General features: G+C 41.5%; 1 protein-coding gene across 10 annotated transcripts in view; it reads left to right on the top strand.

Moving 5' to 3' along the window:
- Positions 1–22,210, top strand: part of MET (MET proto-oncogene, receptor tyrosine kinase) — a 144,321-nt gene extending 122,111 nt beyond the window's left edge. For 5 of the 10 annotated variants that reach the window (XM_036328904.1, XM_036328900.1, XM_036328898.1 and 2 more), the window contains 7 exons: positions 28–258; positions 2,712–2,792; positions 4,879–5,060; positions 8,799–8,908; positions 10,087–10,252; positions 19,822–19,958; positions 20,067–22,210. In XM_036328904.1, coding sequence (XP_036184797.1) covers positions 28–258; positions 2,712–2,792; positions 4,879–5,060; positions 8,799–8,908; positions 10,087–10,252; positions 19,822–19,958; positions 20,067–20,277 — 1,118 coding nt within the window. In that variant the 3' untranslated portion in view covers positions 20,278–22,210. Of the gene's footprint in view, positions 1–27; positions 259–2,711; positions 2,793–4,794; positions 5,061–8,798; positions 8,909–10,086; positions 10,253–10,611; positions 11,624–14,341; positions 14,388–19,821; positions 19,960–20,066 lie in introns of those variants that run through there. The other 5 variants (XM_036328903.1, XM_036328901.1, XM_036328902.1 and 2 more) reach the window with 5 other exon arrangements.
- The last annotated feature ends 1,844 nt before the right edge of the window (positions 22,211–24,054 follow it).

Raw genomic sequence — 24,054 nt, 5'->3', positions numbered from 1 at the left:
TTCTAATAATCCTTCTTTATCTGGCAGATCACTATCCTAACTCATCTCAGAACGGATCATGCAGACAAGTGCAATATCCTCTGATGGACCTGTCCCCCATCCTCACTGGTGGAGACTCTGATATGTCCAGTCCATTACTGCAAGATGCTGTCCACATTGACCTCAGTGCTCTAAACCCAGACCTGGTCCAGGCAGTCCAGCACGTAGTGATCGGGCCCAGCAACCTGATTGTGCATTTCAATGAAGTCATAGGAAGGGGTAAGTATTTCCACTCAGCTTTTTGTTGGACACGGTTTTCCAGTAAGCATTTTATCTTCTGCCTTTGCAGATTAGGAATTTAGACAATGGGGAAAGCAACTGACAGAGCGGTGATAACAAGTGCACTTGATTTCTGTCCTGCAGAAAAACAGATCTGCAAATAATATCCGTGGGGACTGGCCCCTGTTTCTGGAGGCCTTTTAATAAAATCTCCCAAACCTACTAGAAAATAAATCATATTCATTCCTCACCTTTTTCACAATTAAACTATAATTTCTTAAAAGATGCCATTTACTTCCTTCTAAAACATCATTCTTTTACGTTCCAATATTTTTCACTCGTCTCCCTCCAGTCTTCCTTTGCTCTGAGAACAGGGACTATATGAAGTCCTTGTTTGTAAGAGTTACACTGCTGGACAGCATGAGAAGATGGGGAACGTATAGCATTCTCCTGACCTGAAACATTATATGTCATATCTACAATGCACTCCAACTTCTTTATACAAAAAGGAATATTTGTAGTAAGCCAGACAGAGCAGTAATAACAGCTAGCACACAGTCTTGAAGGAAATATTTATCAGGGAGAGGAACCACGCAGAAGCCAGGAAATGAACTCCACTCTTCCCTTTTTTCTTAAAAGCTTTTACCTTTGGTACTGAATGGTCTCTGGTCCCCTTTCTTCAGTATGTGCTGCAGGAGGTAGCACAGACAGGGGCACAAGCTGCCAGGACCACTTGCCTCGTAGGAGCACGGGGCCTTCCCATCCTCCTGTGATGGCACCCACACATTCCTCTGTCACACACTCCAGATTTTTTCCTGCTCCCCCTTCCTAATAATAGCTTCGCTGTTAATAAACATGTTTCACATCAGAGTAATTTAGAGTACTTGTCACCAGCCTATAAATTCCAGTAATTGCGCCAGTTTGAGCATGTAGCCTCACTAATTATGTTCTGATTCTATGCGTTATGAAATTAGATTTTTTTTATTTTTATCATGAAAGGTACTAAATGGCAATTATTGCTTTTATGTAGTAATAATCATTAATGATTCTATAAATATTAACTATTATTGATATGTACTTCCTTGGTAGAATGTGAGCCCTTGAGATCATAGGTTTTATTTTTTTTTTTTCATCTTTGCACCATAAGAGGGTAGACCAATGCCTGACACTCACATATGAGGCATTCAGGGAGTCTTGTCTGGCTACATAAATTAATTAATGGATGACTTACACAGCTATCAGCCATTTGGCACCTCTGCGGAAAATTACTGCCACTGGATGAAAGGCTACTGTTGGGAAGGTGATGTGGCTGAAGCCAGAGAGAACTGGATGAAGTGACTCAGAGTGAATTTGCTTCACTTGAGTAATTTCCTTTCAGTTTCAGCCAACCTGGGTTACATATTAATGGGTGACTAATGGGGGAAATCCTTATTCTATAATGCTTATTTCTAATGATAACATTTTTACTTCATTTCAGTTTATTGGAATATAGGGAGCTTCTTTTATTTTATTTCTTCATGTAGGCAAAACTTTATTTTCATATTTAAAAGATATTTGATCATTAAAAATAATTTTACAAATTATTTTTAAATAATACACAGTTTTTCTTGTATTATTAATTATTGTATTACTAGAGGCCCAGTGCACGAATTCGTGCACGGGTGGGGACCCTCTGGGCGGCCTGCAGGGATCGGGCCAAAACCCGCAATCTAATGCTGCCTGCAGCTCCTACCTGCTGCTCCCACTCATCCCGGCCCCACTGTGCCTGCTGCGGGCTCACGTCCAATCAGTCCCAATTGGGAGAGGCTTGTGCTGCTGCAGCAGCACTCAGCAGCCATGAGCCCTGCATCTGGTACCCTCCCAAGGGGAGTGGCCTGCGGGATCAGGCTGAAACCAGCTTTCCAACATCCCCTGAGGGGTCCCAGATTGCAAGAGGGTGCGGACCAGGCTGAGGGACCCCACCGGTGCAGGATTGGGCCAGGGAGGGGCTGCGGGAGGGCTCCAGGGCATGTCCAGCCCATCTTGCTCAGTCTCAATTGGCTGGACCCCAGTAGCAAGCTAACCTACTGGCCAGAGCGTCTGCCTTCTGGTGGTCAGTGCACGTCATAGCGAGCGGTTGAGCAGCCGTAGCATATCATTAGCATATTACGCTTTGATTGGTTGTTTGGTTGTTCTGCCGTTCAGTCTATTTGCGTATAACCTTTTATTATGTAGGATTTTCCATACAAACAACTCTAAGCCTACTTTTGTCCCACCCTGCATTCACACACACACACAGACACACACACACACACACACAGACACACACACACACAGTTAATCAAAAGTAGACAAAATAATGTACTTTTTGGTCATGTACGAAAAAAGGAAATGAAGATCACGAAGGGCCTAGTAAGTAATTATTACATAATTAAAAGTAATGCAGCACTAACCAAATACCCTCTTTCATGTAGGTCATTTTGGGTGTGTATATCATGGGACTTTGTTGGACAATGATGACAAGAAAATTCATTGTGCTGTGAAATCCTTGAATAGTAAGTCACATTTTATTTTTTATTTCAGAGTGGGGGAGAGAAAGAGAAACATCGATGATGAGAGAGAATCATTAATCAGCTGCCTCCTGCACACTCTCTACTGCAACCCAGGCATGTGCCCTCACCAGGAATCGAACTGTGACCTCCTGGTTTATAGTCAATGCTCAGCCACTGAGCGACATGGGCTGGGCGGTTACTTTTTATTTAACATACACTTTTATGATTTGCAAACTAATAGTTTATAATGAAATGTTGATTTTCACTTTCCCTTGTGGAAAAATCAGCTACTTCTGGAATTATGGATCTATTGCTAAAAATTTGCTCTAAATTCCTATTGAGATATCTCCTCAGAAATTATCTGAGGGCCCTCCTAAGTGAGAGTGCAGGAGAAATGAGTCTGGGATGAGCTGAGTTTCACTTAACTATGTTTGACTTATAATACGCGTTTTGTAAGTGACATTCATGGAAACTATTGAAAGCATGTTGGCACATACAATAATAATGACTCATTTTACCCGGAGGCATTACTATAATTATTTGTTTAACCACAACCTCTACTAAAAAGATTTCTAAAAAAAAATGAAATAAGACAAACAGGCAAAAAATATGTTGGCAGAAAATTGAAAAGTTGTAAATGTGGTACTATCTCACTTATCTGCATTTTTGGGGAATGAGATATTCCACATAAACAAACTTCCTAAACAAGTGAAACTTACCCTCCTTTTAATGCTAGAATGTTTTTTAGAATGTTAGTAGTTATTGGGAAACTCTTTTTTAAACGGAATGCAGACTCTGTTTGAAAAATAGGCACTGCTTTCAAGCATAAACTAAGACTTTACCGATGACCATAATTACAGCATAAATTACTGTCTTGTACAACCCAGTGTTCTCCTCATACTAGCATTTCCCTGGCCCCACCTTTACAGACAGGTCTCACATGTCAAGTCCATGTGCTTGCCTTTTTTGAATTTCCAAATTTGTGCTTACAATTTGCTGCATCCTGAAAAATGTTAACCAGCTATATCACAAATTTATATTGGCATAATAAGCTTAAATGCACACATGAAAGGTTTTTCTGCAAGATACATGATTGTCAGAACTATGTCAGCCTTTTTGACATGTAAATCTTCATTCTAAGTAGTGTTCTAGATGGTTAATTTTGTTGAAAGTCTGATCACAAGGTCATTAAAGGGACAGTTTATATAAAACCTAACTACACCCTGGTTGGATTATGTATGATTTTCAATACATTTGCCTCACAGGAGAACACTACTGTCCATTTACAAAGAACAATCCTATCACCAAGGAATCTTTCTCTGTTCTGGAGTGATCTCTTAGCCTTCCTGGTTCCAGAATGCATTGTGTTTGTAAAAATATATATATATATATATCATCACTGAGACTGATATTAGTCAGATTAGTAAATTAAAGCTTGTTCATTCTTCATTAATGCTGACTCGTGTCAAGCCCTCAGGCCCTCTATCTGGAAATGGTTAGAAACTATTAGAACCAAAAAGAAAATGTCTGCTTATATATATGACAACCATTGATCTTCAAATCCACCCAGTCCAGGGGTTGGAACACTATGGACAGCCGCCTGTTTTCCAAAATAAAGTTTATTGAGACTTAGACACTTTTTCCCTGTGGCTGCTTTTGCACTGCGATGGCCAGAGCTCAGCATTTGAAACCGTATGACCCACAGAGCCAAACAAGGTTTACTATCTGGCTCGACAAAAACGTTGCCAACCCCGGCCCTTCACAGTCACTACAGAATGGACTGGCCAACTTTCCTCTCCTTTTCGGTATCAGACAAACTGACTGCTAGCTAGACGCGATCTTACAAACATGCCTAAAGGTGATGACTTGAAAGCATAGTGCAGGGTGACATCACTCACACAGATGGATTGTAAAAAACACTCTGAGGATGAGGCAGCGGGACAAGGTGGAAACCTGTGGTTTTATTTATTTTTATTTATTTATTTTTAATCCTGCGGTTTTAAAGATGCCATTGCTCTCCCTATCTGAGCATGACAAAGTCCTCATTGTTCCGTAATGAAATCAATGTCTCCACCACTGGATTTCTCAGGAATCACTGACATAGGAGAAGTTTCCCAGTTTCTGACTGAGGGGATCATCATGAAAGATTTTAGTCACCCCAACGTGCTCTCGCTCCTGGGAATCTGCCTTCGAAGTGAGGGGTCACCGCTGGTGGTCCTGCCGTACATGAAACACGGAGATCTCCGAAACTTCATTAGAAATGAGACTCATGTGAGTATATTAGCTAGCTCCCTGACCTGTAAACTAGCTGTAGGCCAGCCAGTCTTCCAAAATGTGCCTGTGTTGAACCTTTTCAAAAGCGCTTTAGCCAAAGATGTGCATGTAAAATGTTAGCACCATTCAAATGTACGAAAGCTGGTTTAGTTCACTTGTACCTGAACATTCTCTATCCTGGTGGGAAGACAGTGACACCTAGAAGGGTTTCCCCAGGGGCAATGAGTCTTAACTTCCCTGCAAACAGCCTTGCTCCACCATCCCCCGATAGGGACATTTAGTCATCTTTGAGGGCCTACTGTGAGCCAGAAACAGCACAACACAGGAGACATTGAGGCGTAATTAGCCACAAGCCACATGGAGCGTTAGCTCTGGAAGGAAAAACATCGTAAGAATTAATTACAAATGAGTCCCTTGCTATTCTTCAAAATTGCCAGTCACCCTCCTACCTCAGGACCTTTGCACTTGCTGTTTCCTCTCCCTGCGCCACTCTTCCCCAAAATATCCACATATCTCAACTTCAGCCTTTCGCCCTGAAATCATCTTCAAAATGAGGCTCTCCTGACCTTTCTAAAATTGTAACTGACCCACCCCACCCTCCTGCCTTCAATCTGTCTCCTCCCCGTTGCTTTATTTTTCTCCATTACGCTTACCATCTTCTTACGCACTAGGCCTGAGAGGTCCAGTCCTATGATCATGAGCCACATGTGAAATATGGCCAGTCCCAATTGAGCTGTGCTGTAGGTGTAGAATACCCAGGTTTTGAACATTTAGTATAAAAAAGGTAAAATATTAATAATTTTTATGTTAATTACATGTTGAAATGATATTTTGGATATGTTGGGTTGAAAAATGTATTATGAAAATTAATTTCACCTGTTTCTTTTTACTTTTTTAATGTGACTTTTAGAAATGTTTAGATTATGTTTGACTTGCATTACACTTCTGCTGTATAGTGCTAGGCTAGACAATAAATCAATAAATAGTAGCTAATCCCATTGACCCCTTCTAGCCTGCCCCCACCCCCACCCCAGATCTTCACCACCCTATCATGCATATATGCATATATGCATATAAGAAAAAATAAATAGTAGCTAAATATATATATGTATACATATACATATGTGTGTGTGTGTACACACATCCCATTAAAATGCGAACTCATGAGGGTAGAGATTTGTGTGTATGTTCTCTGCTGTAACTCTAACACCTAAAAAGGTGTTTGACCCATTGATTCTCAGTGAATACTTGTTGAATGAATGAGCTCAGAGTTACAATAAAGGTTGTTAGGCTCCTACAAATGAGAATTTTCTTAGTGACTATTTTTGTTGTTGTTAATCCTCACCTAAGGACATTTTTTCAATTTTTTTTTTCAGAGAGAATGGGAGGGAGGGAGGGAAGGGGGGAGGGAGGAGAGAGAGAGAGAGAAAGAGAGAGAGAGAGATCTACGTAAGAGAGACACATCGACTACTTGCCTCCCACACATACCCCGACTGAAGGCAGTGAGTGAACCCAGGTACATACGTGAACTTGACCAGGAATTGAACCCGCAACCCTTTGGTGCGCAGGCCAGCACTCTCACACATGGGCCAGGGCTCTTAGTGACATTTATGATAGAACCTAAAGGATGAGCAAGTAATGACCAGACCAGAACCAGAGAGGAAGCAGAAGGAGTTTCCAGAACTGAAAACATAGATGGCGTCCGGCTACTCAGCCCCTGTGCCCAGGGTCCTTTGGGAGTTAATGGAGTAGTTTTACTCTTAATCAAAAAAACAAAACAAAACAAACAAAAAAAAAAAAACAACTTCATAAACATGAGGTCTGTTGCTCAGAGGAAATAAGGTCTAGAATGGATGATGAAGTAATATTTTGTGTTCAACAAAAAGAATAAAATGCTCCCTGGCAATGAATGTTTGCAGATAGGGTGACTTTACCTTACAAAGCACAAAGCTGCCCTGACAGATCCCACTTTTGCACTTCAGTTCTTGTCATTCTCCTGGTAAGTTCATCTGGTTGGATATGCTACCTTCTCTCGGGTATTTTGCCCCCGGGGTTAAAGCATGCTAGAGACTTATTAGACTGCACTATGGCCTTTTACAACCTGAGGAGTCCATACTAATGACAACCACTAGTGTAGGTGTGTCTTAAAGAGAAACGCAAGGAGCTGGCCGCTCTACCTGCTGTGGCCCTCCTTGGAAGGTCCCCATTGTCTGCCTCTTTGGTTCACAAAACGCCACAGCAGCTGCTAAAGAAGACATTCCCTGTTCCCAATGGCCAGGCTCCAGCCACAGTGGCATCTGTGTGATTTCAGATACAGTTCTTACAGCTACGAAAGACATTCCCACTGTCCTCACAGTGTTGTGGAGGGAGTTCCTGGAATGAGGTTCCTGTTCTCTGCGTGGGTCCAGGCCCCTGGCGCTGTGAGCTGTGCTTCAGCACGTGTGGGAGGGGTTCTGGCGGGAGTGATTTTGCTACAGTGTGGGCTTTGGAGCCTAAAAGATTTAGTTTAAAATCCTAATTCCACCACTTACCATCTGAGTGGTTAGGGTGATTTATTTCTCTCTGAACTTCCTGTATTAACCATGCATTTCCTTTTTTTTTTTTTTAATTTCAGAGAGGAAAGGAGAGGGAGAGAGGGATGGAGACATCAGTGATGAGAGAGAATCATTGATTGGCTGCTTCCTGCACACCCCCTACTGGGGATTGAGCCCACAACCCAGGCATGTGCCCTTGACCAGTATTGAACCCAGGACCCTTCAGTTCGCAGGCCTACACTCTATCCACTGAGCCAAACCAGCTAGGGCTAATCATGTATTTCTGAGGCTCTAGCTCAGGGGTGGGCAAACTTTTTGACTCGAGGGCCACAATGGGTTCTTAAACTGGACCGGAGGGCCGGAACAAAAGCATGGATGGAGTGTTTGTGTGAACTAATATAAATTCAAAGTAAACATCATTACATAAAAGGGTACGGCCTTTTTTTTCAATAGTTTTATTCATTTCAAACGGCCGGCCCGCAGGCCGTAGTTTGCCCACGGCTGCTAGCTTCTGGGGCCTCACTGAGCCTGCAGAAACTGCCCCTCCCAGGACTAGCAAATTCCCAGAGATGGTGAACAACTCACCTTCTCAGAGGTGAGCCAATCCAGAGCCCAAACCCCAACCACCTCCTTGACAGGGCTCTCACACTCTAGGTCACTGTCTCCCTGCCCTACTCATTGAAGGGCCAGGTACCAGACAGCTAGGGACAGCACCTATGCCCTGAGCCCGCCTGCTGAAATTATCCCAGCTACCCAAGTCCTAGCCTGCTTACCCTGCCTTGCCCATTTCTTCCCACAGAAACCACAATGAAGCCTCACCTGACTCCTGGCCAAGCCTAGTGCTTCCCTGTGTGGGCTTGCGTCAGGGCATGCCCCCGCCTCCTGGGGCTTATCACAAACTGTCTTTTCAGTGGCAATTGTCTCCCACCCGTGGGCTTCACCATACCTGAATAATTATAAAACCCACATTTTAAAACACCTCCAGTTCTGCATCTGTATGAGGATTAGCCCAAATTTATAAACCATCTAGCCTGGTGCGTTGCAAACAGTAGATGCTTGATAAACGGTTGCTATTATCAATCAACAGGGCGTAAGCTATCATTTGAAACAAGATCGTTCTTATAAACATTTTGGAATTCTGAGATCCTCGCTAGAACAGTAGATGCTTCGATTATGAGTTCCCAATTCTCTTTGATTGCAGAACCCAACTGTAAAAGATCTTATTGGCTTTGGTCTTCAAGTAGCCAAAGGCATGAAATATCTCGCAAGCAAAAAGTTTGTCCACAGAGACTTGGCTGCAAGGAACTGTATGTAAGTATAAGAATCTCTGTGCCCACAGTCCAAATTAAGTGAAAAGGAGGACTCTGTTTCCCCTGATTTTCACACAAAAGTCCTTTATTTCCGTTACAGTTTTAAATCCACATGTAAGCACTGGAGACGTAGGAGGGCCTTTCAGCCTCTGTCAAATGGAGAATGTAAAAAGGATTCTCCAGAGGGGGCCTTAACAGCTGCTCTGTGCTTTCCCCCTTTTTTTCCTTCCCAAAAGTAGGCCTCAGTGTTGTGGTTTCACACTGCATTAGTGTTGGGAGGTAGAATTTGATCTTCAGCCTTTTACAGTGAAAAGAAGAGGGCTGATAACACCAATACCAACATATTGTCACTTCCCAAGAGTGGATTTGAAGTCAGCCTGCAGAAGCCCTACCAAAAATGGTATTTGGGAATGAATTCAAAGAACTTTATTTGTGTCTGGCTGCCTGGGCTATCTAATATGGCAGTCAACAGTTTGTAATCCATTCAGCGCTTTCCCTTGCATAGCGCTGACTCATGACTTACAGTGCATGTGAAGGAGAGAGCTGTGCCCTTCATTTCCTACCTTGGTTTTGGTCACTGTGACAACATAAAAGCCCACTGAAACTAAGGGACACACAGCCTCAGGGAGCGGAAATTGATTTTGTTGAAACTTGCTGTTTTTCTCAGATGCTTTACTATGTGTCCTGTTTCTCTATTACCTCGGTGGTGGGATATATAAGTTTTATCTACTATCCTAGCCCCATTTGAGAATGAAAAAGTAAGATAACAGTGCCTGGTCACGTCTCCCCTATAAAACTAATCGGTAATAAGTTGACAAATGATTATTGGCGATTACTTTGGTTACTCAGTTGGCATACTTGATTTAGCAACCGAGGATATCGGGAGGGGGGCCCAATTTTACTACTTCAGATCTACGAAAGCAAAATGAAGTTTCTTATGTAACATCACTCATGATCTCTTTCCTAGGCTTGTTGAGTTTGTCATGTAAACGTCAAGCACTTTTACTCAAGAATTCCATTGTAATGTAGTGTTAGTCGGTTGAGGCTGGAAGAAGCCTCCCAGCAGAAGTTAAGGATTTGTGGATTTCCAACACAGAAGCCACTTGTTCTGTAGATATTCAGCGTCACAGTAGATGATTCTGTTTCAGCCACCAGTAATAATATTTGTCCTCTCTGTAGGCTAGATGAAAAATTCACTGTCAAGGTTGCTGATTTTGGTCTTGCCAGAGACATGTACGATAAAGAATACTACAGTGTACACAACAAAACAGGTGCAAAACTGCCCGTGAAGTGGATGGCTTTAGAAAGTCTTCAGACTCAGAAGTTTACCACCAAGTCAGATGTGGTAACGTATTATTGATCCCCCCTGACCTTCTCCTCTTTTACTTTCATACCCAAATTTTTTCAGTAGTTTTACGGCTACTTAATTTTTTTTAAAGAAAAGAAACTTTTAGCATCACTAATTTCAATTTTTTTTCCTAAGCAAAAGTGCTCGATTATCTAATGCACTCATAGTGTTACAAGTGGAAATGGGGTATCCACCGGTGGAAATGGGGGATCACCTTCCCCACTGGGTGCTCGGGGTCGGGTCCTTACCTTATCTTGAGAAAAAGAATTTTCTGAGACTCACATGGGAGAATGAGTGCTTTTTATTTGTGTGGAATTATATCCCTCAGTTTCCAACGTCCCATTTCCCTTAATCAGTCCTGGAAAAGGTGCAGCTGGGGATTCAGCAGAGCTGGAAGCAAAGCCTCAGTCCAGAGTTTCCATTCCATTGGTGAAGCTGGTCCGGTTTAACATCAGGCTAGTTGCATTCCTTTAGTTCATTGTGTGTGGTGTCCTAGGCCATGGGCCATGTGGGCAAATGCAGGAGCATGGAGTCAGGTGCAACAACACACCAAGGGGCAAGAGAGAGAACTCCTTTGTTTAGGACCGTAAGTTTATCAAATCTGCACCCCCTCCTGCTTGCAATGGTCACACCTACCCTGGCTAGTGCCCTGTTCCCAGGTGTGACTGACAAACAAGCACCTTCCCTATGTCACCCAGACTTTACTGGGCATGTGTCTATTTGACGTTCCCTTGTTCCTTTCCGCTTAATTAATAACCAGGGTCATTGCAACAGTATCAATAGTATGTTTTTATAATTCATTTATTCAAAAACATTTGTCTGGCAGATGCTAGATCCTTAGGAAGCCCAGAGCTGGACCAAGTGTGAACCCTGTTCTCCCGAAGCTTTAGCTCAGCAGAGAAGACAAGGCGTGTCCGTCAAAAACTCACACAAAGTAGACTGGGATTAACCCGGCCACTCATAGCTCACAACTTCATGGCAGCAAGAATTCCACCTTGAGAGATCTAGAAACTATAACTTAGGCAGGTGTAGCAATGAAGTCATTATTCCTTCACCTAGCTAGAAACATGCTCTCCTTTATTTGCCACGGTCATCCTCCTCTCACAAAGCCAGCTTCGAAAGGCAGGCACCTGAATACTGACACTCACCTGGAGAGCCACATGCCCTTCCACCTGGAGGAAAGGACAGTGCTTGAAATTGTTACAGAAGAGAAAGAGTTCATCCACCTGGTGCTAGCAGAGCCAAGCACTAGATCCTTAGAACTGCAGTGTAGAAATACTTGGCTATTTTATTATGGACTAGAGGCCTAGTGCACGAAATTCATACATGGGTGGGGTCCCTAGGCCTTGCCAGCAATCAGGGCCTATCAGGGCCATTTTTCCCAGTCCCAATCAGGGCCAGGCCAGCTGAAGCCTGCCGGATGGGGCCTGTTGGACGAGGGGAGGGACCGTGGGAGGTTTGCTGGCCTGGGGGGAGGGACCGGGAGAGGTTGGCTGGCCGTGGGAGTGCATTGATCACCAGGGGGCATCTCCTGCATTGGGTGTCTGCCCCCTGGTTGTCAGTGCGCGTCATAGTGACTGGTCAACCGGTTGTTTCAGTTTGGTTGTAATGGTCGCTTAGGCCTAGATAGATAGATAGATAGATAGATAGATAGATAGATAGATAGATAGATAGTACCATCCAGGAGAACAGGAAGCAAATGTTCAAAAGCCAAAACTCACTGATAGCATGTAGGTTACAGATTATATAGGGCAAATCTCAAGATACTGTGAGTTAGGGGGTTCGGGGTCATGCTGGAAGCTAATTGGTTGGAGGTAAGGTAATGGTAAAAAATCATTTCTTCAGGTCTTAAAGACAGTTCTGAAGTCTGCTCCTATGTCCCTCTGTCTGGTTTCTTGGGGAAGTAGCCAGGGAGTGGTTCCACCTTAGAGCCTAGGAACTGAAACATAATATAGGTGAAAATGTTATCTTTAGCCTGCCAGAAGTCCAGACCTTGTGATCATTAATCAGGTCTAGGTTATTGTCTTCTGCTGCCTCAGGGGTTGCTCATTATCCAGGGAAAGGCTAGGTCTCTGAAGGGTATAGAAAGAGAAAGAAATATGATTTCTAGAGCTAGGATTTAAAGCTAAATTTAATCAAAGGGCCCTCGGTTTCAATTCCTCCCCCACCCCCATTTTATTTTTTTAATCATTTCTCAATCTTGAGGAAGAAGGGGGAAAGACCTCTCTGACTGCTTCCTGCTGAAAGGGGGCAGAGTTCAGGATTAGAAGAATGAAACTGTTTTACATTCAATTGAAAATATTTTTTAGCTTCCGGATTACCATGAATAGTCTGCATGACCATAATGTTTGCTTTTTTCCCTGCTTTGTAGGTTGAAAACATCTCATAATATCTTATCTGGGGCAGAACAGTATAGAAAAACTTTGTCATTTTTTATAGTTTGATATAGAACCAAACACTAATTCTGTATTAGCTTAGTGTGGCTTCTTAAATTAACTTACTCTATTAAATCTACTTTAATCTTATTCAGCTTAATCATACATAAAATTTTCTTTCTCAGGGTTCCTTTTCCACAAAACTTCTACAACTTTCCTAGTCCCTCTTAGTTTCTCTCTTCTTCCTCAGTTTGAAACAACCAACCTTTTTTTAGGACAAGCCACTTTCTACTAGTGCCCCAAAAATGTGTTTCCATGCCTACTGCCTTTCTTCATAAAAACTCACATCATTTCCTTCCATATTAATTAAAAATGCATAACCCTTAGAACCTCAATTCTAAGGTAAAATGTAAGTAATTAGCATTTTTTAGATTGGCAAATTTATTAATCTACTTCATAACCTTTATAAACATAGGTTCTTTTACTGGCAAAGCACAAAATGTTTTTATTAACAGATCTAAATGTATCATTTAGTTTCTCTTTAATAAGAGGTCAATAGTAGGTAAACTTAGACTTGTTTAGCAATTACTGTTTCAGTATTTTATGTTATTTGGAAATTTCTAGATATTCAATAATTTTTATCATTTAACTTAATAAAACTCTAAAGCTTCAAGTTACAAAGAGATTTAGAAAACTAAGTGCACATACAATACAACGTGTGGCAAAAGGTGGTTTAGAGTTGTTTTTATGGAAAATAATACAATAATTAATAAATAATAATAATACAAGAATAAACTCTTTGTTTCGTGTACTCACAACTGTAAGCCTACTTTTGCTCCCACCCTGTATAATTATTCCTAAAGAGTTACAGAAAAGAAACTTCTTATACCATTACACTTAATTTACTTGCTCCTAACAATTAAGTTTAGATTACTTATGAAAATTTTATTATACCAAGTTTTGGGGGGTTTTGTTTGGTTTTTTTTGCTGACAAATTTTGCAACATAGATAACATGAACTTATTTGACTGATAAACCCAGGTGGAATAAAAGTATTACTTAATACTGATGATTTTGGCCCAGCAGGCGTGACTCAGTGGTTGAGCATCGACCTGGAACCAGGAGGACACAAAGTGGAGTTATGAGAATAAATTGAGAAAAACATCTTCATACTAGATCATAGAGGCCCTTGGAAAGCAAGCTAGGGAGTCTAGACCATACAGTTAGGTGGCTACCAGCAGCACCATAACCAGGATGTAGAACAGGTGCCGCTTTGTGGTCAGCTCCTCCTACCTGGGAACCACTGGTCTGTCTTCTGTGTCTAGTTTTACCTTTCCTAGAAAGTCATTAAGTCGTCTTTAAGTCTGTCTTCTTTCACGTCGCATAATTCGCTTAAGGGCCATGCATGTTGTCAGTAGTATCAATGTATCAGTAGTTCATTTTTTTTTATTGTAAAAAAACACAACAAAAAATCGATTATCTTTAAGTGTGCAGTACAATAATGTGAATTACATGCACATTGTTATGCAACAGATCTCTTCATCTTGTAAAACTGAAATTCTATATCCTCTGAACAACTTCCCATTTTCCCCTCCCCTCACCCTCTTTCTGTTTCTAAGAGTTTGACTACTGTAGGTCCCTCATGTAAGTAGAATCATGTATTATTCATCTTGTTGTGGCTGCCTTATTTCACTTAGTATAATGTCCTCCAGGTTCATCCAGGTTGTAGCACGTGACAGGATGTCCTTCTTTTCAAGGGTAAATAATATTCCATTGTATGAATGTACCACATTTGCTTTGTCCATCTGTCAATGGACCTTCAGGTTTCTTCCTTTTCTTGGCTATTGGAATAATGCTGCTTTGAACATGGGTGTGCAAGTATCTCTTCAAGGTCCTTTTTCAGTTCTTTTTGGTTATATACCCAGAAATGAGATTACTTGGCCGTATGGTAGTTCTATCTTATAGTTTTAAGGGCCTTTCATACTGTTTTTCGTAGACTGATTCACTCCTTTTTATTTCTGAGCGGTATTGCATTGTACAAATGTACCACATTTTGTTTACACATTTATCATCTGAAGGACATTTGGGTTTGTTCCAGTTTTAGGCAGTTACTTACATGTAATTATAACTGCCTTAACATTTGCTTAAAGGTTTTTGTGTGAACATAATTTTTATTTCTTTTGGGTAAATATCTAGAAGTAGGATTACTGGGTTTTAAGATAAGTGTTATATTTAACTTTATGAGAAACTGCCACCTGTTTTTCCACTCAGGCTGTATCATTTTATATTCTTACCAGTAATATATAAGTTTCAGCTCAGCATTCATACCACCACTTGCCATTGTCAGTTTTGGGGGTTTTAGCTATGCAAATAGATTATAGTGGTGTCTCATTTTCTTTTTCATCTCATTTGCCTATGGCTAATGATGTTGAGCATCTTTTCAGGTACTTGACATTCTTATACCTCCGTTAGTGAAGTGCCTACTCAAAACTTTTGCCCATTTTTTTTAAGTTTTAGAATTTATTTTCTGGTGTGTTTTTTTTAATTGGGTTATTTTTTATTAGTGAACTAGGAGCCCAGTGCACGAATTCATGCACCTTGAAAGGAACTGTGGGCCACAAGGCTGAGTAGGCAGAGGGGTGGATCTCAGCCCATCTTCTGCGCCCCCGCCCAGCTCCTTCTGCTACAGCCCCAGTCCCCTGTCTGCCAGCAGCCCCACTCCCACTGCCACTGCTCCCACACACTGATGGTGCCAGCCCCTCTTGCACCCTCTGATGGTGTGGAGTGATTGGGGCCGGTGCCAGCAGTGGGTACGAGCAGGGCTGGCACCGTCAGTGGGTGCGATCGCCCCTCAGGAGCAGGGGGAGGTGGAGAAGCCCTCAGGGGCAATCAGGGCTGGCAGCCACCGCTCACACCTGCTGATGGTGCCAAGCAATTGGGACTGGCGCTGGGCACCGGCAGCTGGTGTGAGCACCAGGTGGGACCACAGTGCGCGGGAGCAAAGAATTTTCAGTAACCACCAGAGGCTCACCCCAATGACAGCCTGCCTTGGTCTGGAGCCCTCCACTCACCTGCTCCACCAGCCCACCACGGCCGACACCTGCCAGGTTCAGCACACGCCCCCTGGTGGCCAGCACACAACATAACAACCAGTTGTTTGGTTCTTCTGGTTGTTCCGCCGTTCCGTCTATTTGCATATAAGCTTTTATTATATAGGATTATTGAGATTTTTTTCTAGCATGTATCTTTTCATAATTGTACTATCTTTCAAAGAGTAGAAGTTTAAATTTTATTGAAAAGGTACCAATTTACCCATTTTTTAATCAGTTGTGGTTTTTCACAAATTGAGTTGTATCTCAATTGACCTAATCTTGAACGCACAAATTTGTCTGTCCCCACTTACTTACCTCATGAGTGACCCTTTCTATAATTTTTTGCAGCTTATAACAATCCCTCACATCTAATAACTGCTTTGATCTTTACTGTTTTGATGAAGTTGGGCAGAGATTCTTCAGATGAGCTCACTTCTGGTGCTCAGATGTTCAGAGTGGCTTGACTGTTTACACAGTAAGCGTGAATGATAGAGTTTTCCTGTCTTAAAACTGAAACTGACTTGTTCCCATCACTCCTGATGCACACTCATTTACACTTGTCTCTCCCCTTTCTCTCTGTCTCCCCTCCCCCCATCTTCTCTCTTGGTCAACATCATGCTCCTTCACTGCTCCTCCCCTCATCATCCTGTCAGTCCAAAGCTATCAAGGGGGAGGGCTTTTCCCGGCAACTGCTATTCTCTCTCCTCTCATGTCCCATGAGTCCTCCAACTCTCCTCTGAATCCAAATTATTGCTCAGAAATTTACCAACTCTGCCCCCTTTTTTGTGAATTTGCTTTCAGACAACCCTATAAACTAGGCCAGTGGTCGGCAAACTGCGGCTCGCGAGCCACATGCGGCTCTTTGGCCCCTTGAGAGTGGCTCTTCCACAGAATACCACCTGCGGGCGCGCACGTACAGTGCGATTGAAACTTCATGGCCTATGGGCAGAAGTCGATATTTTGTGGAAGAGCCACATTCAAGGGGCCAAAGAGCCACATGTGGCTCGTGAGCCGCAGTTTGCCAACCACTGGCCTAGGCTATTGGTTAGGAGACCTTGTCATAGACAAGTAATCAGCCTCTCAGAACTTTGGTTTCCTCATCCTTAAAGCACCTTTAGCCCTGGTCGGTGTGGCTCAGTTGTTTGAGCATCATCCCATGCATCAAGAGACCTGGATTCCAGTCAGGGCACATGCTTGGGTTGCGGGCTCGATCCCCAGTAGGGGGCATTGCAGGAGACAGCCAATCAATGTTTCACTTTCACATTGATGTTTCTCTCTCCCTCTCCCTTCCTCTGTCTCTAAATATCAATAATAAAAACTTTCTTTTTTTAAAAAAAAGCATCTATAAAATCAATTACATTGCAGGTTTATAAGAGGGTTATTACAAGGATAACATAATCATTTTTTTAAATATGTTTTATTGATTTTTTAAAAAGAGGAAGGGAGATGGATAGAGAAGTAGAAACATTGATGAGAGAGAAACATCAATCAGCTGCCTCCTACACACTCCCTACTGGGGATGTGTCTGCAACCAAGGTACAGGCCCTTGACTGGAATCGAACCTAGGACCCTTCAGTCCGCAGGCCAACGCTCCATCCACTGAGCCAAACCAGTTAGGGCAAGATAATCATTTTTTTAAAGGGCATGATGCCCATGCCCAGCTCATTATATGACACACATCATCTCCCACCATCCTAATTTAGAAGTTCAGTCTCATAGGCTTCCGTGTTGCAGTATGCAGTAGTATCCCTCACCTCTTCTTGTTCAGAAAACTGGTCTCCACCTTATGAATCAGCTTCTCCTATTTGTCTAAAGCATAGTGTTTACAAGATGCAATCTCCTGGAGCTCAACTCCAGTCATGTCCCATCAACTTCACTTTCCCCATTCAAAACCCCACAGCATGGTCCCCTTTCAGCCTAATCTGTCCATCCTCCCTTCACCTAGTCCACTCACCAAGCAGTGACTATTACATTTATAGTTCAATAAAAACACGTGTGCTCTCACCCCTTGGCCCACTCCTTCTACAGCAGGGGTGGGCAAACTTTTTGACTCGAGGGCCACAATGGGTTCTTAAACTGGACCGGAGGGCCGGAACAAAAGCATGGATGGAGTGTTTGTGTGAACTAATATAAATTCAAAGTAAACATCATTACATAAAAGGGTACGGTCTTTTTTTTTTTTTTTTTTAGTTTTATTTATTTCAAACGGGCCGGATTCGGCCCGTGGCCCGTAGTTTGCCCACCGCTGTTCTACAGGGTACACTCTCTCTGCCCTCCTGTTACAATTACCTATAAAACAAATTCTCCCTTGCTTTCAACACCCACTTTATTATCACTCTCTTCCTGGAGCCTCTCTCAGTTCCCCACTATTATCTAACTTTTCACAACATTTATGCCTCTTTTCTATTATTGCTCCATTGTTATATTTTATTGTTCTACATGATAGTTAATTGCATAATATTCTTAACCCTGTTTAATCAGCCTTGAGGCTTATCCAGCAACTTGGGGAGTAACCAACTTGTGCATCTCATGAGTCAGTAGATACTTGTTAAGTTGATTTAAATTTTAATGCAAATTTTGGAACCTGAAGGTTAACACAATTAAGTTGTCAGAAGGAACTTAGAAGATTTGCAGGCTTTGAAACCTTTGATTTTGCAGAAGACAGCAAAGTTACCTAGCTCCCACCTGGGAAGGAGTTTGTTTGCTCTGTTTGGATTAAGGCTGTCAGTGGCCTTCAAGGTTCTTGCTCTTGGGCAAAAGGAAAGAGCCATTAATGGAGATTTGTATCAGCAAGTCAAGTATCTACCTGGTTTCTTTCTTTTGGCCACAGTGTTCAAAGACATGCTTTATTCTCGTTCTTGCTGAATATTATGAGCTACACTTGCTTCTTGGCGGCCTGTTCTCCTGCTCCACCTGTCCTGTCTGTATTCTCCTTCTCCAAGCTTCTTATTTCTCGAGCCTCATTTCTCTCCACACGTGCCTCTTGGTCTGTGAGTGTCCAGGAAGTGTTGCTAAGCAACGACTGATTCCCTGGGTCTCCCGCCCAGAGGTGACCTGCACATGCTGACTTACTCTCATTGTGTCACTCTCACCTTGGCACATGTCCAGGAGGAGGTAAATGTATGGCCTGATGTACTATTCCAAGTTTAGTGCTTTAAGTCAAGAAATTGCATATTTGGTCAAGTTCGGTAGACCAACCAAGATCCAAGAGCCAAGAACTTTTAGATGTTCATCCCAACATGAATTAAGTCTTGTTGGAGAATTTTAGCAAGTCACTTAACCTCTCCATGTCCCTGCCATCTTCCTGTAAAGTATTGATAGAGCTTTTTTATTAATCTACTCTTTTAACGTTTCAAGTTACAGCAATATTCTCTACTTTCATTGGGGAACACTATGTCCATGTGAATTCTACTTATGTGAATATCAACAATGGTTCTCCATACCCCTCTCTGTTGTCATCTCAAGATAAAAGTTGATGGCGAGGGAGACACATGATGGATGAATATGCAATCAGCCCCCTTCTGATAAACATCATAGAGATGTTTATTGAGATTAGTTTTCAATAGCCTTATTGGCTTGCAGTTTTATTACTTGTGATTTTTAATATGGATTTTTACTTAGATCTTCTCTTTTAACATTAACTTTTAGGTATGGTTACATTCTTGACTATTTACGTTCACTTGAAAGTCCCACAAATTTAAATTTTGGAAGGCTTACTTTTCTCCTTTTACTAATAATCTGGAAGTGTACTGAAGCCATTGAAAAGAGAAGGATAAAAACCTGTTAAAGCTTTGCCTTTACAAGAGTGAACTTAGAAAGCCTACTTTACTTAAGTACAGATGAAATCTTAATCCCCATGTGGACTTCAGATACTCTTTTTGAAAACTTTATATTTACTTGTAACTAAACTTTATCCAATTCTGGTTTAAACAAGTCATAAAATGTATAGCTTACTAATTGCCTTTAAGGAAATGTTTGCCCCAAACAGCACATGTATTGAGTACACTAAACCAAGTTTCGTTATCAAGACCTACTGATTGCCTTTCATATTTGTGTAGTCATACTTCTCACCTGGATTCTCTCTTCCATTATCTGACTAGTGGTCCTTTGGTGTGCTCCTCTGGGAACTGATGACAAGAGGGGCACCACCCTATCCTGACGTCAACACCTTTGATATAACAGTTTACTTGTTGCAAGGCAGAAGGCTCTTACAACCCGAATACTGCCCAGATCCCCTGTGAGTAAGAATTTCAAAAGAATCTTCTGTAGCTCTTATAAGCTTTACTTTTACAGAAATGCTTGTCTCCAACGTATCTCTCACAGCACTTCTTTCTTTCTGACACAGGTATGAAGTGATGCTAAAATGCTGGCATCCCAAAGCTGAAATGCGCCCAACCTTTTCTGAACTGGTCTCCAAGATATCAGTGATATTCTCTACTTTCATTGGGGAACACTATGTCCACGTGAATTCTACTTATGTGAATATCAACAATGGTTCCCCATACCCCTCTCTATTGTCATCTCAAGATAACGTTGATGGCGAGGGAGACACATGATGGATGAATACACCATCAGCCCCCTTCTGATAAACATCATAGAACTGTTCAAGCAACGGTCCACACCACGACCAATACTTTTTCACTGCCTGGGCATTGAAAGGCCACCAGATATTTTTTGCTTTTGCCAAAATTGCGCTACTATAGGACCTTATATTGTTCTTTTAAATGACTGGATTCTGAGGAATTGGTCATCTGACAAAGCATCAGAGCCAGAAGCTTGGTCCCATAGGCCAATGACCAAGGGCAACCCTGCAGCTTTGATGACGCTCCTGTCGCATTCAGGCCAAAACCTGAATTCTAGGTTGAAGTTTTAAAAATCAGGATCCAACCTGATTTCATGCAGGGAATTGAGGCAGTCAGTTTGGAGGCCTTCTAGATCACCGAAAATTCAGAAGTGGTAATGCCCAGGGAGCCGGGGACCAGACCACTCATTTAGAATTTCAAAGAGATCTCATGTGTTACATAGACACTAACATATGTTATCACTGATGTTGGGCAAACATTCCCTTCTACATGTTTGCATACACATTCCTTTTATTGAAGAGATGTCCATAGGCAATGCAGGATACAAAATGTGTTTAATAGGGACAATTATGTATTGTATATACATAGATGATGGTATTAAGAAGGTTTTCATAAAATAGTTTGGTAATAATGAAATGTTTGTTATTTAAAAATCAGCTGCTTAAAAAAATCAACTGCTTGAAAATGATACTGTTCTGATCTAATGAATGTGGACATTTAGATGTTTTTGTCTGCATTTTTTTTTAATGCCAACTGAAAATAAAGCAAGTACTTTGTGATGATAAGTGTTTTTAAAGGTAACTTAGCATGTTTTTAAAGCAAAATACATCTGTCTAAAAAGGTTTGTTGGTTCCAATCTGCCTCATATCTACGGCAAAGAAATGACCAATGGACTGGAAATATTAGCCTCGTTTTCAAGTGGCAGCTTCTATCCCACAAACACATAGAGACAATAAAACTTCGGGGGAGTCCAGTTTTTGCATTAGGACATGTTCTGTGTTAAGCAAAAAGTATTTTAGGAAAAAAAAAAAAGGTCAGTTGAAAGTTCTGGCTATTTCACCTGGATAAATACCGGTTACTCTGGGTAGGACTCTCGTGCTGTTTTGTTTTGTGAGATTTTGTGCTTACTACTGTATAGTGCATATGGCACAGGATACTCTAACTGGTCTTCTCTGTGTAAACATTTTAAATATTCTATTTTTATAAAAATGTTTATTTTTAATGATGTAAGAAAACTTTCGTTAGGCCACAAACATACTGCACTGTGAACATTTCAGAAAAGGCATGCCAGACTTGGATTAATAATAATGGCATGGTTTTAAATGGCTGTAAACAATGATAACGAAATGTGCTGATTGCCAGTACACCCCACCCTCATTACATCACACAGCAAGCTATGAAAAGGGTGTTACACTGAACCCAGTAGTAGAGTTGAGCTGTTGTTGCAAGGGAGTGATTACAATCAAAAGCTCTTTGACGATGGAACTTACCAGAAGACACAAGGAATCGTACTGCAGAGATATTTCAATCCAAATATTCCTATTTTAAAAGTGTCAAGAGTAATACTAGTTCACAGAGTATTGTCAATCTACTTTGTGGAAAGAAATATCTCTACCAATGTCAAGAAAATGAGGTCATCAAGAACACGCAGAACTTGTGGAAACAACCCATCACCAAGTCTACACACCTTATATGCTTGAGAAAGCTGTAATGTGAAAATCGTGTTTGCTATTTACAAATGTGTCCTTAGGTTAATGTGTCTGGACAGATTGTGGGAGTGATTCTAAGAATTAGATTACTTGTCATTGCCTATACCTGCAGTTGAGCTGATGGTACTTTGTATGTTAGTAGTTATTGTTCTGATAACTCATACAATTGAAAATAAAGCGGTGTATCATCTTGTAAACTGAGATGTGCTTATTGCTATTCATGCTTGATTACCTACATTTACATAATGGCAGGAAGCCTACAATTGATTTCACCTGGCTGCATCAGGCTCCTCCATATGGAGCCTTAATCAAGTTAATGCATGGGCAGCTGAAAAGCATTCACATCTCTGAATCTCTGGAAGTCTCTGTCTTTTTAAGGGGGCTTTGCCCTGAGTTGCCAAATTACCTACGTTTCTCTGACAAATTTTGAACTGCTAGAGCATGTTGCTCCTACTTTCGCATGATGCTCTTCTCCAGCAACGTGCATTTTTGGACCACAAGATGTGACAGTGGAGCTGCAACCCCGTAGTTGGCCCAGAGATACCTACTTGGGAGTTGGAGGGGAGAGGCCTTCTTACCCACTACACGCAGGATCCCACTGTTCCAGAGCCCCCAGTTACTAGAAAACTACCTTCAGGTTATCACCGTGAGTATTCTTGTAATGGTAAGGGTGATATTTCATTCCTCTAAGAATCATGTAGCACTTTGGAGCAACCTGATTAAAAAAAAATTGTAAGACCCAAGTTTAAACCGGTGCCTATAAAATACAGTGGAGACTGATTCTTTACTGAGAGAGAAGTCAATCCTTATACACAGCCACCTCCCTCCCAGAAAGAGATGCATTTTCATAGGAAGGTCAATCTGACTCCACAGCCCTGAAGGACAATAATCTGTCATCTTTATTTATACCCCTAGTATCTGGCATTTAATAGATTCTCAAATAATTGCGAAACTGAAACAGGATTTTCTTATCCTCCATCACTTTAACCCACCACAGATACAGTTATTACCTATGTAGCTCCCAGGATATTTGGTGAACACTGACATGGCGGGGGTGGGGGGGGAGGGCACCCTTCTAGGGAGAGAGGGGTAAAAAGATAACTCTTAGCAAGGTTTATTTGATGCTCTAAATTATTAATTACCACAGGATTTTTTTACCTCACAATGTAGGCCTCAATTATATGTTTGCTGTCTGACCTACACAATAGCTTGCACTCTTAAAGAAATATGGGGAAGCGATATAAAGCTTGTCAAGCACATCAAATGATTGAATGTTTGAATGCTGACATTTATTACTGATCTACCTGATTTAGTTCAGGAACTAACTCAGTACTATATAAAAGAAATTGATTAGGATTTCATTTAATTCAACTGATGTTTATTGAGCATCTACATATGTTAGACACTGTGGTGGGCAATGGGATTTAAGAATAAACCGTCCCTCCCACCCCAAGGAATGTAATGAAGAGACAAAATTATGCAACTAGTGAATATTAGAATTATACACTTCCTTAATCGGTAAACTACCTTGAAGAGGCATCACAGTTTATAACTGGAAGTTTGTACCTTTGACCCTTTCACCTTTCCTTCTACACCCCCATCCCCTGTCACTAGCTACCACCAATCTGATCTATGTATCTACAGGCTTGGTTTGAGGTTTATTTGTTTATATTTTGTGGTGTGTATTTGTTTTTTTAATCTGCATACCAAAGTGAAGCCTCTTACACAGATCAAGCTCTGATTTACCTTGGGAAAAATATTGACCCTCTCTCAACCTAAGTCTCTGTATATGTTAAGTAGGTTAAACCTACTTCCTTCAAAAAGTCATTTGAGGGCTAAGAAACAGTGTGTAAAGGCACACCATAGTTGCTCAATAGTTGGGATATTACTATTTTCTTCAGTCTTAGACAATAAAAGCCCATGTAAAGGTAGCCAGCCGGTGATTGATTAAAAAGGGAAATTAAGTCTGAAAGGGACCTTATACTAGTAGATGTTTAAATCCAAATTCTTACCCCAGCCCTCACCTCATACTTGCTTTATA

The sequence above is a fragment of the Myotis myotis genome, unplaced genomic scaffold (assembly GCF_014108235.1).
Source record: "Myotis myotis isolate mMyoMyo1 unplaced genomic scaffold, mMyoMyo1.p scaffold_m19_p_11, whole genome shotgun sequence".
Taxonomy (NCBI): domain Eukaryota; kingdom Metazoa; phylum Chordata; class Mammalia; order Chiroptera; family Vespertilionidae; genus Myotis; species Myotis myotis.
This window is presented reverse-complemented; position numbering and strand designations above follow the sequence as displayed.